This window comes from Acinonyx jubatus, chromosome E3, assembly GCF_027475565.1.
Source record: "Acinonyx jubatus isolate Ajub_Pintada_27869175 chromosome E3, VMU_Ajub_asm_v1.0, whole genome shotgun sequence".
In the NCBI taxonomy this organism is placed as follows: Eukaryota; Metazoa; Chordata; class Mammalia; order Carnivora; family Felidae; genus Acinonyx; species Acinonyx jubatus.
In genome coordinates this window covers 7,401,027-7,417,807 of record NC_069398.1, presented here as the reverse complement: position 1 = coordinate 7,417,807, position 16,781 = coordinate 7,401,027, and the positions used below count along the sequence as shown (strand labels likewise).

General features: G+C 39.9%; 1 protein-coding gene across 8 annotated transcripts in view; it reads right to left on the bottom strand.

Annotated features, from left to right (window-relative positions):
* Positions 1 to 16,781, bottom strand: part of MRTFB (myocardin related transcription factor B) — a 197,055-nt gene that overhangs the window by 108,349 nt on the left and 71,925 nt on the right. For 5 of the 8 annotated variants that reach the window (XM_027043211.2, XM_027043217.2, XM_053213262.1 and 2 more), the window contains exons 2-3: positions 14,371 to 14,586; positions 8,034 to 8,096 (exon numbers count right to left, since the gene is read on the bottom strand). In XM_027043211.2, coding sequence (XP_026899012.1) covers positions 8,034 to 8,096; positions 14,371 to 14,524 — 217 coding nt within the window. In that variant the 5' untranslated portion in view covers positions 14,525 to 14,586. The remainder of the gene's footprint in view (positions 1 to 8,033; positions 8,097 to 14,370; positions 14,587 to 16,781) is intronic. The other 3 variants (XM_027043213.2, XM_027043218.2, XM_027043212.2) reach the window with 1 other exon arrangement.

The window sequence follows — 16,781 nt, the reverse complement described above, 5'->3', positions numbered from 1 at the left end:
TTCACTTCTATTATAGCACGCACAACTCTTTATCAACATAAATTCTCCTTTAAAGCTCTGTCCACAAAGGATGAGAATCTGTGATGTGCTGTGAACATTCAACCCAGCTCTGAGCAGAATCTAAGTAGAATCTGATTTTTCAAAAAATTTTTTTTTATGTTTATTTATTTTTGAGAGAGACAGAGACAGAATGCGAGTGAGTTAGGGCAGAGAGAGAGGGAGGCGCAGAATCTGAAGCAGACTGCAGGCTCTGAGCTGTCAGCACAGAGCCTGACGCGGGGCTCAAACTCACAGACCGTGAGATCATGACTTGAGCCGAAGTCGGACGCTTAACCGACTGAGCCACCCAGGCACCCCAGAGTAGAATCTGATTCTAAGGAGGACTCCCCCAATACCATAATATAATCATGAGCTACAAATTACTCTAGTATTTCCCATTACGTAATGTGGCATATTTTTTAAAAAAGGTTTTCTCCTTCCTTGACATCCAAGCAGCACACGTGCATTAGGAAAAATGCACACCACAGAAAAGCAAGCAGGTGACAGTAGTGTGTGTAGATAACTGGATATAATTCTCTGCAGGGTGTTTTCCCTCTGCACAGGCTCTCTTTTCTGGAGGGCAGGACGTGTTGGTGGGACAAGTGAAGAGGAGGGTGGGCTGCACTCACGGTGAATTACCATGAGGACCACTTAATTCTGTGCTTTGCCATTCGATATAACCTAGATGTTCTTGAGGAGAAAATTCCCCTTAATTCACACGTAAGAAGAAAAATGTCATCTTTAGTTATATTTTCTAAATCTTCTATAGGCTGACTCTTTTGCCAAACTGAGTCAAATTCAAATACTGATGCAAGGAGAAGTTTTCTTAACTTCAACATCCCTGTGCAGAGAAAGTAATATGTAATCATGTCTTTATTAACGAAGGATGGCTTCTGCCAACCCGCGAATCCTTCCCTCCTCGCGGTCGAAGCCCGATGGCCCCATGAACCCCGAGTACCTATGCCGCTGGCTCTGAGCGAGCCAAGGCCTAGCATGGCACCTTTCCCCATAATCTTGCTCGCCATTCTGCGCCCACAACAAAAGCTGGAAAGCTGGTTGGCGTGGGAACCCCACTAACGATCAGCCTCAGCCTTTAATCCACAATTTGGTTTCCTTCATTCAGCAACCCACAAGAGGGGAGCAGCCCGTGTGCCCAGCACCGCCTGAGTGTCTGGGGGGGCTCCCAACGCAGAGCGGCACGGCTGCGGCCCTGTCAACAGGTGTTCGGAGAGGAACACGTCTTCGTGGAAAAGCATGGGCCTTGTGCCGCGTCCCCAGGTCCAGACTCCGGTTAGCAGCTGTGCTGGAAGAACGCACACTGCCCTTCACCTGTCACCGCAGGAAACCACACAACTGGACAGAACTCTCTCCTACACTGGGACACAGGCCGTACAGAACTCCTCCTATGGTAAAGGCAACGACGGCAGTGAGTCTTACAGCCGCCCGAGCTTTTGGCCTGCAGGTAACTTCCAGACTGGGGGCACAGCCCTCAAACAGAGCTGGTCAGGCTTGTGGAATCGATGAGCCAGAGAGGAGAGCTGAAGGGGAAGTTGAGACAGCTGGGAGCCGCCGTGCAGATTTCCGAACTGGAGGGACCCGTGCCGAGCAACAGCTCTGGAGAGCGAGCTGCACAGGAGTGCCCTGAGTCTTGGCTGAGGCCTGAGCTGGATGAGCAGGGCGCACAGCTACACAGGGCCGGGCAAGCAACGACCGGGAGCCGTATGCTCAACATGTGTCAAAGTACACACAAGGTTGGGGTGTTCGAGCTCAAAACGAGCCTGAGCGACATGATCTCCCTGGGGCATTTACGGGGGCATTTGGCAGAGATCCCAAAGGGGGTCAAGGCCTGATAGTCAACGCACCATCCCTGGTGGGAATGCTACCTTACATCTTTCCTAACAATGCTTTAAAAAGGCCTTGAGAGTGACCCGAAAGCTCAGCACTCTTACCAGAGCAAAGTCCCAGCACTTTAGGAAGACAACGCAAAATGCAGCCACTCAGCAGTGTAGCACTCACAACGTTCCACCCAATGAAAGGATTACCGGACTCTGTGCTAAGAGGTAGGAAAATGTCTCTTTAACAGGAGAGAAATTTCTCAGTAAAAACAGACTCAAAAATTACTGAAAAAATAGAATTAACACCCATAACTATGTACAAGTATTTAAAATCTTTAAGTTTCTTTATTTCGACAGAGACAGTGCGAGTGGGGGAGGGGCAGAGGGGCAGAGAGAGAGAGAGAGAGAGAGAAAGAGAGGGAGAGAGAGAGGGAGAATACGAATTCCAGACAGGCTTCATCTTGCCAGTGCAGAGCCCCGTTAGGGGCATGAACTCATGAAACCGTCAGATCATGACCTGAGCCGAAACCAAAAGTCAGACGCTTAACCGACTGAGCCACCCAGGTGCCCCACTATGTACAAGTATTTAAAGGAAAACATGAATATAATGATGAGAGAAAAAGACAATGTAAAAAAGAACAAAATGGAACTTCCAGAGATAAAAATAAGATTAACGTTTTATTGGATAGGATTAGCAGCATATTAGACCTTCATTTGAAAAGATCAGTGAACATTTGAAAAAAAAGTAAAGCTAATAGGATGTTGTAAAAATAATAATACACAAAATACTAAAAAAATTTTTTTTAAAGGCAAAAAAAAAAGGAATAAAGGAAGAGTGAACTGACTAGATAAATACAATATATAGCAAAATAATAGATTTTAAATTCAATTGTGGCAGGTGGCCTCTAATGATCCCTGCCTTCTGGTATTTATGGTCTTCTATAATCCTTTCCCCTTGAGTAATTTGCTTCTAAACAAAAGAATAGGACAATGTTGAGAAAATGTTGGGGAAAAAAAAAAGATCACTTTGGTCTTGCTAGCACACATCTCTCTTACTGGCTTTGAGAAAGTAAGATGCCATACGGGAGAGGCCCATGTGGCAAAGAACAAGGCTCCAGCCAGCATCCAGCATCCAGAGAGGAACTGACGCCCTTGGTCCAATAGTCCTCAATGAACTGAATCTTGCCAACAACAATATAACTAAGGTTACAAGCAGATCCTTCACCAGTTGAACCTTCAGATGAAACCCCAGCCTTGGCTGACACCTGACTGCAGGCTTATGAGAGACAGAGGTATCCAGCTAAACTGTGCCTGAATTCCTGACCTAAACAAACTAGGAGATAATAAATGCGTCTTGTGTTAAGTTGCTAAGGTATGAAGTACTTTGTTCCACAGCTATAGATAACTAATATGCCACATAAATCAATAATGACCTTAAATGTAATCTATCTAAACACTGCAACTGAAAGACAGAGACTGTCAGACTAGACTAAAAAAAGAAAGATCCAGCTCTATGCTATCTGAAAGAAATCTACTTTAAATCTAAAGGTGCAGATGAGTTAAAGGTAAAAGCTGGGTAAAGATGTACCGTGCAATCCGTAAGAAACTCAGGGGGCCTATATTAGTACCAGACAAAGTAGACTTTGGGAAAAGGATCATTACTAAGGATGCAGGTATTTCATAATACAAAGGGATCAATCCAACAAGAACACATAATAGACCCTCAAAATATGAAAAGGAAAAAATTACTGAAAGGAAAAATAAACAATTCCACAATATTAGTTGGGGTTTTCAACATACCTCTCTGGGCAACTGACAGAACAAGAGGTAAGAAAATCAGTAAGGATATAGGACTTGAACAATCTGATAAACCAACAGGACCTGACATTTACAGAACATTTCACCCTCAAAGATACACGAAACATTCCTGGTCACTTAAGAGATGTATACATTTTTATGACAGAGTACATGTTACATAGTTTCAATGTAATAGAACAAAAACCAAATTATGTCTAAACCCACTGGATTCTGAAATTCACAGTTTAGGACTAAGTTCTTGGATTTCTTTAAATTTCAATTTTTTTCAATCCTTGCTCAATCTGCTTGGTTTAAGTGTAAATTCTTCTATCTGGAAAATCCTCCAAATTATACTTGGGTGTCCAAATAAAATCTTCAAATTCTTGAAGGTTGTAAACTTTGTTTCTGTTGAGGGTTCAAAAAGCATTCAGCAAGCAATCAAGCAGCTACTCTCACTCTACACACAAGCAAACAAGCACACAATTATACAGGCAGAAATTTCACTAGTTTATCAGCAAGTTATTGAATCAACTTCCATTGTTTTGAAAGATGAAGAGACTACCTAACTGAAACTGACAGTGAGAGACAGAAACATCCATGTTAGAAAAATATATTAGAAAAGTACTACTTTGTCATATTAAGAGTATGTCTAGTTAAATATCACTTTGTTATTCTCGGCTTGAGAAAAACAGTAATATAAGCACATAGATCTTTTTCATCATATACATTTTATACATCAGTCAAGAGCCACAAAATACTTTAGTACATTCAGTAACTACCTGTGACCAGTTACTAAGCACCTTGTTACGTGGCTTTTGTTTCCATTTTCTTTTACCAAGGAGACCTCTAAAATATGCTGGGTTTCTAAAAGCTTCCTAGAATGTGATAAAAATGAGGTTTATTTGTACCACTAATATTAAGAGGCTTGGTTGAAATCATACACCAATTATTTCCTGCGTCCCATTTTAAAATTTGTTTAAAACATATTACAATCCTACACCATAATCAGATACCAAATTACAACAAAGTTCTCATTGTGTAGGATTCATTTGTTAAATACTGAAAACTTTGTACTTTCACCCAAAGGATTAACTCATTAGAAAGAAACATGCAAAGAAGGAAACAAACCACACAACCCCCGCCCCCCACCACCTCCAACAAACCTGACCCTTCAAATGCAGAACGCTGTTCTGCCCTGGAATTTCATGCATGCTCCAGATTGGAGAACCATGAGGCTGGTAGCGTTTAAGGCCAACTGTAAACCAAATAAATCCCAATTACCCATTTCCTTAGGTTGCTCAGACTCTAAATCTCTTGGCTTCTGGCCCTCTCATTTATTTTTTGCCCTATGTTGCTTTTTTTAAGAAGTGTATAATACTACACAATAGAATATTTTAAGAGAATTCAGATTAGTTGAAAAACTTCTAGACCCGCCCCCCTTCTAAATGACCTTAAAGCATCATCTAAACAACTGCCATCACACCAAGATTTCACAGAAGAACATTCTACAACACTAAAACTGTTTGTTCTCACATATGCCAAAGGTCATTATGAAACATGTCATTGTATACATACATGTTTATTTTTTAAAAGGTCATTCCCGAATTTAGTCCATTTCTTTGCTAAATAATTGGGTTCTTAATGAAAAAAAATTAGTTGCGAGATGTGATTACGACATAGATTTCCAGGAATCAAAAGGAAAAAGAAAAAATTTAAAAGTCAACTCAAAGCAAGAAATCTCTTTAAACAAATGACTGTTTTACTACCTCAAAATACCACAAGTCTTCTGTATAATACTTATCATATACATCAAATGCCTTAAAAGCGTCTGAGCAACCATATCTACTATCCTAATCTCTTCAGAGTAAGTACATAAGAAGGAGAAAGATCTATAAATCAGTCCTTGATGACAGAGGGTTTGTTTAGGAGTTTACCAACTGGAATGGCCCTGCTGGAATTCCTTCAAGCAGCCTGTGAAAATGTCAGAACGGAGTCTGTTTTGGAGGTCATGGTCCCTAGAGAGCTCTGAGTTTTGGCCTGTTTGTCTTTTCACATGCTTTAATATTTGAAAATCATTCCTTGCAGACACTGACTGATGCCCAGGGAATGCTAGGATTGTGGGAACTGGCAGTACCAACAAGACAGACAAACTCCATGGGAAATCAGTGCCTACTGCACTTGCCCTCTGAGCTCTCATCAGATAAGCTGCTCTTCAAGTGTTGTGAAGGTACATGGAGAGACATTAAGAAACTGCATGTCATTGTGGTATCTTTAAAAAGAAATACTTGTGGAAAACGGGCGCAGAAATGACTGGGACCATTGAAAGAGACACTAAAAGCTATAAAAAAAAAAAACAACAACAAACCCATGGTGGAATCCTGAAAACTATATTCACTTAATATGAAGTGGAATACAGCGTGGCAGTTGAAAATTCACAAATAACGTTCGACTCCCCCAAAACTCAAGTGCCTACCGTTGACCTAAGACATCAACAGGTAACACACATTCATATGTTATATGTGTTACATGCCGTACTCTTACAATAAATCTAGAGGAAAAAATGTGATTGAGAAAATCACGAAGAGGAGAAAATACACTTCCGGCACTATACTAGCTATCAGAAACCGCCTGCCTATGTGGGGACCTGTGCAGTTCAAACCCACGTTGTTGAAGGACCAACTGTACTACATGCTCAAAACATACGTAACAATAACAAACAGTTGTAAAGTGCTACCTACTTGCCCTTGTTCTAAACACTTCACTTACATGAACTCATTTAATCTTCCTAGCAACTCTGTGAAGCAGGTCATAGTAGGGTCCCCATTGTGCAAATGAGGAGACCGAGGCAAGGGGAGGATAACTAATTTGTCTAAGTTCAGTGGTGGTGTGGCCAGGATCTAGGCTCAGACAGGCTGGCTCCAGAGTTGGTGCTCTTAACCACTGTGCATACTGCCTCTTTCGTGGTATTTTTACGTCAGGCAGGCAGTGCTGGGTACCTATACCATGTACTGTATTTTATGATGTCCCATGTACACGCCAGTTTGTACAAGAGCTCTAGTATTTGAAGCCTCTCAGTGATTTACGAGGTACATCTAACATGATTCCTATTCACGGACGAAAGACACAGACTTTGTGTCTGACACCACACAGCGAGTACAAGAGAGCGGGCTCTATGCTTGGCTCCACAGCTCTCTTTACTTTTCATTTTTTCACAGCCCTCTTCCTTAAAACTAGGTTCTTCTTCCTCTCTGTTATCTGCAAGAATCGTCTCCGAGTTACTTTTCTGTATATAGTTGAAGATACGGCTTTCAAAGATCTACGTGTCCAACAGTTTTATGAGGATACACTACACTACACTGTGAACTGCCAACGTTGTACTAGAGGATTAAAATCTAAGAACTATTCTAGGGTAGGAGACACAGTGGTCATTCAGTAAATGTTTTCTAATAGTAAAAGAGTCCCTACTTCCACTCCTGAAATGCTGATTTTTAGGCTATTTTGGAGAGCTGAGTATCCCGTATGGCAAACTTTCCCTTGTATATACTGCATGCTGGTGCTTTCATCAAATGGTCAGTCAGCACACTTCCTCACTGCTATGTTGGGATCATGGCTTCTGTCAGAGAGGGTTTCTTATCTTGAAGCTATGAACCTCAAATCTTCAGACAGTACTGACAAATTCTAGTATGTTACTTTTTTAATTAGCCCACAAGAACCAAAGGCAAGTTGTTGATCAGACTTTCTGCTTTTCTTGTTATATCTTCATTAAACATAGAGATCATGTATCAAAAATTTAAGTTTTGTGAAACAGACACCCAACTATTAGCATTTCCTTGATGCAGACAACCACAAAGATGACCAGAATAGAACATGAATAATTTGGACTTTAAACAAAGCTAAAAAATTGTCTTTGATAGTCTGATGCTTACTATAAAAATGTTAACACATACCTGCCAACCCTTAAACACCATGAATAGGAAGATACTGCATGTCCTAAATTAGATTAAAAAAAATTTTTTTTAGGACAACACAATTGATTCAATTTCTCTTTCTTTTTAAATATGGGGGAAAGTCTGACTAATTGGGCGAGCTGGCATGTATGCTTAATAATACACCTTGAGGAATGGGATACACAACGACATCATTAACTTGTATCTATGGAAAATTCCACCTGCTGAGACGGAAGTCATCTTCCATTCTTCCTGGTTCTGCTGCCCAATGAACAGCACAGGCAAGAGTGACAATGAGATATAAGAGCACATGATGCAATGAGGAAGGGCAGCCAGAGAAGGACACATGGGCTGAAAGCTACCATACAGGTACTACAACGGGCACACCGTGACACAGAGCGCTTCTGAGACTTACCCATGCTCACAGACTGAGTCAGCAGAGGACACTGGAGTCCTGACTCCCAAAAGACTACACTTCCTGTTAATAACAGTGAGGGCAGCAGGTGAGGGTAGCCAACAGCAGGGGTTAATTTAAAGGAGTTAGAAAAACACTGGGTATGATATTTGCTAATTAGTCAGGGTGATAATTAACTAAAACCCAAAGAGAAAATTCCAATATGTCTGGTATTCCAACATATTTGTCTTGCTGGTTTCTGTCTCAAAAGTGCTTTATTACTGATATCTTAAAATAAAATAACAAAGGCTGAAAAAAAATCATGACCACTTTTCCCCACTCTATTCCCTATACTTAACAGCTCTTTCAAAAGAGTCACAGTAGACAGCAGGTATCCAGTATCTATCCTCTCTCTTCCTTTTTAGCTAAAAGAGGTCACACTGTAGTTGGCTTAGGGGGAGCACACAGGCACAAAGAGCCCCTACTTAATTTTAATGAAGTCTTTTGGCCTCGCACAGGGTCTGATTATAAACCAACTATTTAATTCCAAGTACTTGAAAGGTCTAAGTAACTAGGGTACTGTAGTTGAGTAATCTTTATTAACTAATCATTTACATTGTATAGGTAATTAAAATTACCCTCTGACGGACAGGAAAGCCCGTTTCTTAATAAATTAGTGTCAGTTTATTTGCTGATCCAGTGCTTAATATAAGTCATATGGTAGACTCTAGTTTTATGAAAATTATCTCAAATAATCTATATATGAAACAATGCACTTTTAGGACTCTCGTAACTTTAGAAAATCCTTATAAAAATTTCAGGCAAACATTTTAATAATTTTAAGATAATGCTAGATTAAACTGATAATTACTATTAAGTTCTAAATCTTACTTTTAATAAATACATTAACTGTCAACACTCGAAGGGCATGTTTGCAAGAGGACACAATATAAAGACTGGATAAATATCTCAAAATGGGGCTTCGCTCGTGCTGAACTGGGGCCTGCCATCTTGCTGATGCACTTCTGAAACCGTAAGCTGCATCCACCCGGTCAGCAATGACTCAGTAGGCCTCTGGTAGTGCTCTGACCCTGCCAGCTGCAGATGGGCGTGTGTGAGATTAAGGCCCAGCCCCCTCCCTCCACCCGCACACTGCTTGGGTGTGTTAGGCAATGCGCTAAAGCCAGCTAAGTCCTCAGTAACAAGAAGCCCAGAGTAGAAAAAAAGGTGACGGACAGGGTTATAGGTGCTCATTTACACTGTGAAACAAAGCATGCTGTTTAATAGGAGACTTTGTAAAGAGCATTGCGAAAGAGAGTTACCTCACCTTTAAGCTACTTATATGACTTTGTTTTCATGGTGAAAGGTTCAAGAGATTGTCATAGACAAAACATAAGAAAACCACCTTAATTAATCAAGAATTTCTTTTACAGTGGTCGGGGGCTCACAATTGGCTTTTAAACTTTATAACTGTGTTAAGTATTTACCTGTAAAGGCTAATCTCAGAAATCTATTAGAAACTAAGGAAAATTAATTAAGGAAATTATGCCTATTTCTGTTCTCAGTCTAAATACTCTTAAGTAACATCCAAAGCAGAAAAGGAAATTATCTAAATGTATCAGACTGTTTATTAATATCACTGAGAATTTTAAATACTTAAGGTCCTAAAGATGTTAACAGTAAAGCCAAGGACAAGAGAATTTTACAGAATCTTACTTGTTCCGATTACCTCCAGTTAAAGAAAGGGAAAGCAAGAATCCTAGAGTTACATGTTTTGGTTATTTAGCATCTATTTATTTCCTTCCCACTTATGACACTCTGAGAATCTTATGTCTGGCTGTCCGCTCCAGAGAAAAACAGAAATATTCTCCCTTTTCCTCACCAATCTCCAGATGGCCACCCCATCTCATGTATACTCTTAAGGAACAGGGTTCTGGTCCAGACAAATGCTTACCACCTTTGTGCATTTCCAAACACCTAGAGTGGCAGTAAACCTAACAGGTTAATGAGGAATGAGGAAATGTTGCATGAAGAAAAGATCAGCTTTGAACAAATACCATTTATTTTCTATAGTACAAGGCAAGCAATTTTCTTTAGCCGAGTTCCACGGCAAGGCAAAGTTATCTGTGTGCAAATGTATTGATACCTGTATTGAATCTAATGCAAAGAAATACCTTGTGTTCCCTCGTGTGCAACAAACTTTTGAATGAACTATTTTCTCTTTAGTATAATCATTCAAGAGCAGAACAAGAGATGGCCTAAAACCGTCCATTGTGATAAATTTAATGGATGGAAAATCTTAGGGAAAAAAATTCAAAACGGGACCATGAAATCAAAAACCCAACGAGTACGGTAACTAGAAGCGTCAAAGTTTAAAATAAGAATGACAAAGTCTCCTCTTCACTGAGGCCTAAAACACGCTGTTTCCAAGTAAATACAGTTTCAAAAAGTCTGCTAATAAACGGAAGAGAAAGTAGCAGACACTATTTTTCCACCTACTCCATACTACTGACAGCCGGCCTGCGGCGTTACCTGTGGCCATGTGAACACGACTGGACTGTGCCTCATTTTCAGAGCTGTCCCAAGTGTTACAATACCAAACTGTTGTGCAAAAGGGGAATCTATGTCAATTTATCTGCTTTGTTGTCAATGCTGGGAGTGACTCAAAAGCTTACATTCACCAACCAGCACACTTCTCGGTCTTGCAAACGACCTCCGGAACCAAAGCCTTCCTGCTGTGGTCTCCCCTAGTGCGGGCACAACACAGAGGGCTGGAGCTCTTGGAGGCGTGTCGGTTTCATCTACTTCGCCTTTCCCTGCCTTTACGAAGCTGTATTCAACTTACAGCATCTGAGCTTTTCCCACGTGAACAATAAAAAACAACTAACTGTCCCTCGGACTGATTTCCCCTTTACTGCCAGTGTTTACCATCTGAAGGAACGTTAATACTGTGTAAAACATCAAAACAAAGCTCAAGTTCTCTGTGTGTGCACTGTTTCAGTAAAAGTCTGTCATTTATGTGTTCTGTATACCCACATTTCTTTTAGGAAGAACTCACTTCTTGGGAAGAATTAATGGCCTAATTGGTGGCCTTACTTTGGAGGTGCCACCGGCCACACGTTCAGGGGTAAAGAACAGCCCCAGCTTATCTTTCACATGTGCTACAGGAGTAGGAATGTTCTGCTCTGCCACTACATTGCCAACATAAGTATCAGTCAAAACTAAGGGAGGATCCTGGAGTCATTACATAGATGTCAACTTCTCTCTCATTAAGTTTATTTATAAACTATTTGGTGACATGATCCTTCTACACACTGATCCAAATTGAAGTGTCTTCATTTTCCCCCCAACTAGAAAGGGAAATAATTCAAACAAGTGAAATTCAAATGCTTAGGGCTAACAATGAAACACAATCACAAGAAAATACCTAATTCGGACTATTTCATAATACTCTAAAGAGTTTTTTGTATTGATTAATTTCGAGGCTAAGATTCACATTTTGTATATGATATAATCTAAACAGGGCATTAAGAAGACTTAAAAATGAAGCATAAACATGAAAAATTCAGTAGGGTAAGAAAGTTACGCTTCTTCTAATTCCATAATTGCTTGATGTGATTCCACTTGACTCATCTAACTATCAAAAATGTAGATTTCTGATAGCTATACAAAGGATTCCATGTATGCCTTGGAATATATATATAAATCAAGCTAATATATCATAAGCCTGACATTAGAGTATATGCCTGAATATAAGGTAAGCTTTTTAACTGCCTGAAGTCATTTATTAAAAAAGAAGAGATTGGGGAGTGGGAAGGAGGGGAAAGTGGGTGATGGGCACTGAGGAGGGCACCTGTTGGGATGAGCACTGGGTTTTGTATGGAAACCAATTTGACAATAAATTTCATATTAAAAAAAAAAAGAAGAGACTGTCTGCTATTTGAGTCTTTACATAGCATTTCATAAGATATTCTTTCATTTACTCAATATTGAACAAAAAAAGTACTTGAGGAAAACATTTGCTTAAAAATTAACTTCATTTAAAGCTAGTTTTAGGATGTTTATAAAAATATCTTAGTAGAATCATAAACGGGGGGGAGGGGGCGGAGAAGGCCAACAGATTAATTATTCCTAGGTTATAACCTTAAAATCGGAAGTACTAAGTGTCGTTGCAAAGAACAGTTTCAAAAACTCATTTTAAAAAAGTAGTCAAATACAATTCTGTCAGAAAGGATACAAATGACAATAGTGAACTCCAGGAAAGGAATCATGTAGCTCAGGGGAAAGACTGGGAAGTGACTTTCTTTTCACTGTGTACCCATTGGTACCCTGTACATTTTAAGCCAGTGAATACATTACGTACTCACAGAAAACAGATAATTACATTCTAAAACAGGAACTGCAGCCCCATAAAATGTTATAACCAATCACAAATCACAAGAGTGATTATGCTATAGAGATTATGAGTATATGACAATACACCACACACACACACACACACCATTTTGTCAATGGTACTTGTGGTTTAGACAGAAAATCTGTGGTATCAGGTCATACATATACTCACAAGCTGCTGTAACTCAGACGAAAGAGACAGTAGTGAAGACGCACCGTGGATTTTAGCACTACGTGCATGATGCCAAGGGGTTCTGCTGATGATGAGAAAAAAAAAAGCATTTCCCCCAAAAATTCATGGATAGAATCTGAGCCAGATGGTTCTATGAAATATTAGTGTGAATGAAGGAATCTTTCTATATTATTGCACTGCATCATAAAAATGTGATTTTAATTATGGACATGTAACTAAATTAAAAAATTAAAATTCTTACCATTTACTCCACTTCCCAAAAGTTTATAAGGGGAGGCTACTTAATATTTGGGCTTAGTTTACATTCAGGCATACATATTCAAGGCAACATTCTTGCAAGAGAACATGGTGCGCTGTGTCAAACTGATCACGAAGTACAGATTTGCCCGATACATTTCCCTACCATTTTCCTGACTAATTGTGTGTTATTGCAATTTCATACCAGTGCAACTCATTTTTTGAGGATAAGAATCTGAACACTATTCAGGCCCAAATGTGCAGTGTGAACCTGATCGCATTTGGTCATGCTTCAGTAAATGTGGTCATACTCTCCAAGCCACTGTCTGAGAAAAATGGAAGATTCTAAAGCCACTGCTGAACGACAGCCTCCTGAAGGGCCTGACAGCACCTGAGCCAGAATGCTGCTTTTCACCACTCACAGCGGACAAGGGTTATGCCCAAGTACCAGAAGCCTTATTTGAAGGGAGAACAAATACACTCCAAACACATGTACTAAAGAACTAAGAATCATAACATACATCTTTTCTCCACTTTCCTGAAGAAGGTGAGGCCAATAATGAAAAGGCCTGGTTAGGACTCAGAACCCAGAAAAACAGTAACCAGGTACAAAAGGAAGTGTTTTACGAGGGAACGGTTTTATTTCCTCAGGTTTTTAAATCTACAATTTTTAAAAACTATTATTTGTAAATGTAAAACTCAGAACGGTGGAAAGCATAAGAAATTCAGCTGTAATTCTTAATGTGGCCCTTTTAATGTAAGTGCTTGATGTGTTTATAAATTTTAACATTTTGTTAGTTTTTATGTTTTAAGTATTAAAAATAAGTGTCTATCATCTATCCTTACTCATTTACATTAAAAATGGACAGTATTATGTTTTCCAGAGAGGATGGGAAGCCTTTGTGATCAATGAAAATTTCCTGAACAGATACCAAATGGATAAAAAATACTCATTTTGTATACAACGATAGGCAGAGAATGACAATATGGTCATATCCTACAACGATTAATAGAAAAACACTCAAACAAAAAATTCCTGCTTTCTTAGTAATCATTAGGATAGCTTAAATTTTATCAATCTTGAAATTAAGGTGCAACACACTGGAGACGGGAAAAATGGGAGGAGAATCTAGTCAAATCCACAGTCAACCTTCCCTAGGATCAGTGCAGGAAGCTACTCTCCAGTATCTTCTAGCATGAAATCTGCTGGTACTAAAATGGTTGAATCTAAAGCTTTTTCCAAGGAGAATACTGCTACCAGACACTTATTGGGGAAATAAATGAAAGAACTGGATGGAAAGTGAAATTCTGCCTGTTACTCAAAACCAGCCAATAACCCACAAGGCTCTCCTCGCCATGACAGCCTGCCCAGGGTAAGTGACAAAAAAAAAAAAAAAAAAAAAAGAAAAAAAAAAAAAAAAGAAAAGAAAAGAAAAAAGAAAAAGAAAAATTACTACCAAACAGGAATCAATTGGACTCATGAAGGGGTGAATCTTTAAATCTAGCTCCCACCACACATGCTGAAGAGCTCACCGTTCTTCCTCTCGTTCAGGGGGGGCAGGTGCTGGCTGGGCTGCAGGGACAGCTCCTGGAATTCATGGGCAACAGCTTCGCTTTGAGGACTTGGGGCAAGATGGGCTAACGGCCCCACTTCATCCTCCGCGTCCAGTGCCCCTGGGGGATCCATCGTGCTCCAGCCACCGGCAAAAGGTGTACGAGACCTCTCTTAAATGCGGCCTGCTGAAGAGACTGTCAAATTAAAAACGTGTAAGTAGACAGTACGTTTATTTTGCTCCAATTTACACAAAAATATTAAAATGGAAACCCTGGGTTCTAGTTCAGCTTCACTGCTGTGTAGCAAGTGCCAATTCGTTTACTCTCTCTGGATCTTGGTTCTTTGTCCAACACACAGGAATAAAAGACTAAAAATAGCATTTACCAGGTAAATACAAGTTGAGAAGTATTTTAATTTTTTGTGCTGTGGATTAAAAGTTACAGTTACTGATGTCATCAAAGATTTTAATGCAACCTACAATAAGATAAAAGTCAACTAATGATGATGGGACAAAAAAGCAGTCTAGCTTGAAAATCTGTCTTAACTCCTATGAATCAAAACTTTACATTAAGTCAACATTCACAGCAACCAGCAATGTCTCGGAGGAGGGCTCCTCCCTCGGCAGGGAATAGAACTCTTAGCTGCACCAAAATGGACATGCAGTTCACGACAAAGAAACCAACCTTTACTTCAAGCCACTGGGATTTAGGACTATTTATTATCACAGCGTAACTGGTCCATTCTGATTGAAACAGAAATCAGCAAGAGAAATACCAAAGACATAACCAAACCATAAATACGTGACACGGGCTTAGGAGCTGAACAGTGGGCAGCAAGAAAACAGTTACAGAAAGCCAAAAGCTAAAAGGATGGCGGTCCACATGGGGCAGGGGAGAAACATTTCATAAGACTTCTATCTGCTTAGCAACATTCTGGACCACAGTTCATTGATGCCTTCGCCTACTGATGGACATCCGAGTTGTTTCCAGTTTCTGTCAGAAATAAAAATGCTATGAACATTCTTGTCCAAGTATATATAGGAATATAAGCTTTCACTTCTCTTGGGTAAATACCTAGGAGTAAGTGGACCATAAGGCAACGGCGTGTTTAAATTTTTTTTTTTTTAACATTTATTTATTTTTGAGACAGAGAGAGACAGAGCATGAGCAGGGGAGGGTCAGAGAGAGAGGGAGACACAGAATCCGAAACAGGCTCCAGGCTCTGAGCTGTCAGCCCAGAGCCCGATGCGGGGCTTGAACTCACAGACCGCGAGATCATGACCTGAGCCGAAGTCAGACGCCCAACTGACTGAGCCACCCAGGCGCCCCAACGGCGTGTTTAAATTTTAAAGAAACGAACAAAGGATTTTCCAAAGTGGTTCCACCATTCTTATTAGCAGTGAATGAGAATTCCGGTTGTTCTACAACCTCACCAACACTTATGGTCAATCTTTTTAATTTTAATTATTTTAGTGGGTGTGAAATGGTAACTTAGTGTGGTCTCATTTATTTTATTAAATTATACTTGAGATATTATATTAGTTTCAGGTGAATAAGATAGTGATTTGATATTTTTATTTTATTTTTTTATGTTTATTTATTCTGAGAGAAGAGAGAGAGGAAGAGTGAGTGCAGGAGGCGCAGAGATAGAGGCAGAGAGAGAATCCAGAGCAGCTTCCCCACTGTCAGCACAGAGCCCAATGCAGGGATCAATCTCACAAACCATGAGACCATGACCTGAGCTGAAATCAGAGTCAGATGCTTAACCGACTGAGGCATCCAAGTGCTCCAGTCCTCTTTTAATAAACAGGGCCCAACATGGGGCTCAAACCCACCAACTGTGAGATCACGACCTGAGCCAAAGTCAAGAGTCAGACTGAGCCACACAGGTACCCTGATATTTTTATATATCGCAAAACGATCACCATAATAGGTCTAGATACCATCTGTCACCATACAAAATCATTACGATATTACTGACTATATCTCCTGTGCTGTATACGACATGAGACTTATTTTATAATTCTTTACCTCTTAATTCCCTTCACCTATTTTGTCGGTTCCCTCTCCCAACCACCAGTTTGTTCTTTTTTATCTATGAGTCTGTTTCTGTTTTGTTTGTTCATTTTGGTTTTTTTAGATTTCCCATATAAGTCAAATCATACACTGTTTGCTTTTCTCTGACTTATTTCACTTAGCATGATATCCTCGAAGTCCAACCATGTTGTCACAAATGGCAAGATTTCATTCTTTTTGTAGCTGAGTAATATTACAGTGTGTGTAATATTCCAGTAATATTCCACTGTGTACACACACACACACACACACACACACCCACCACAGCTTCTCTGTCCATTTATTATCTATTGATGGACACTTGGGTTACATCT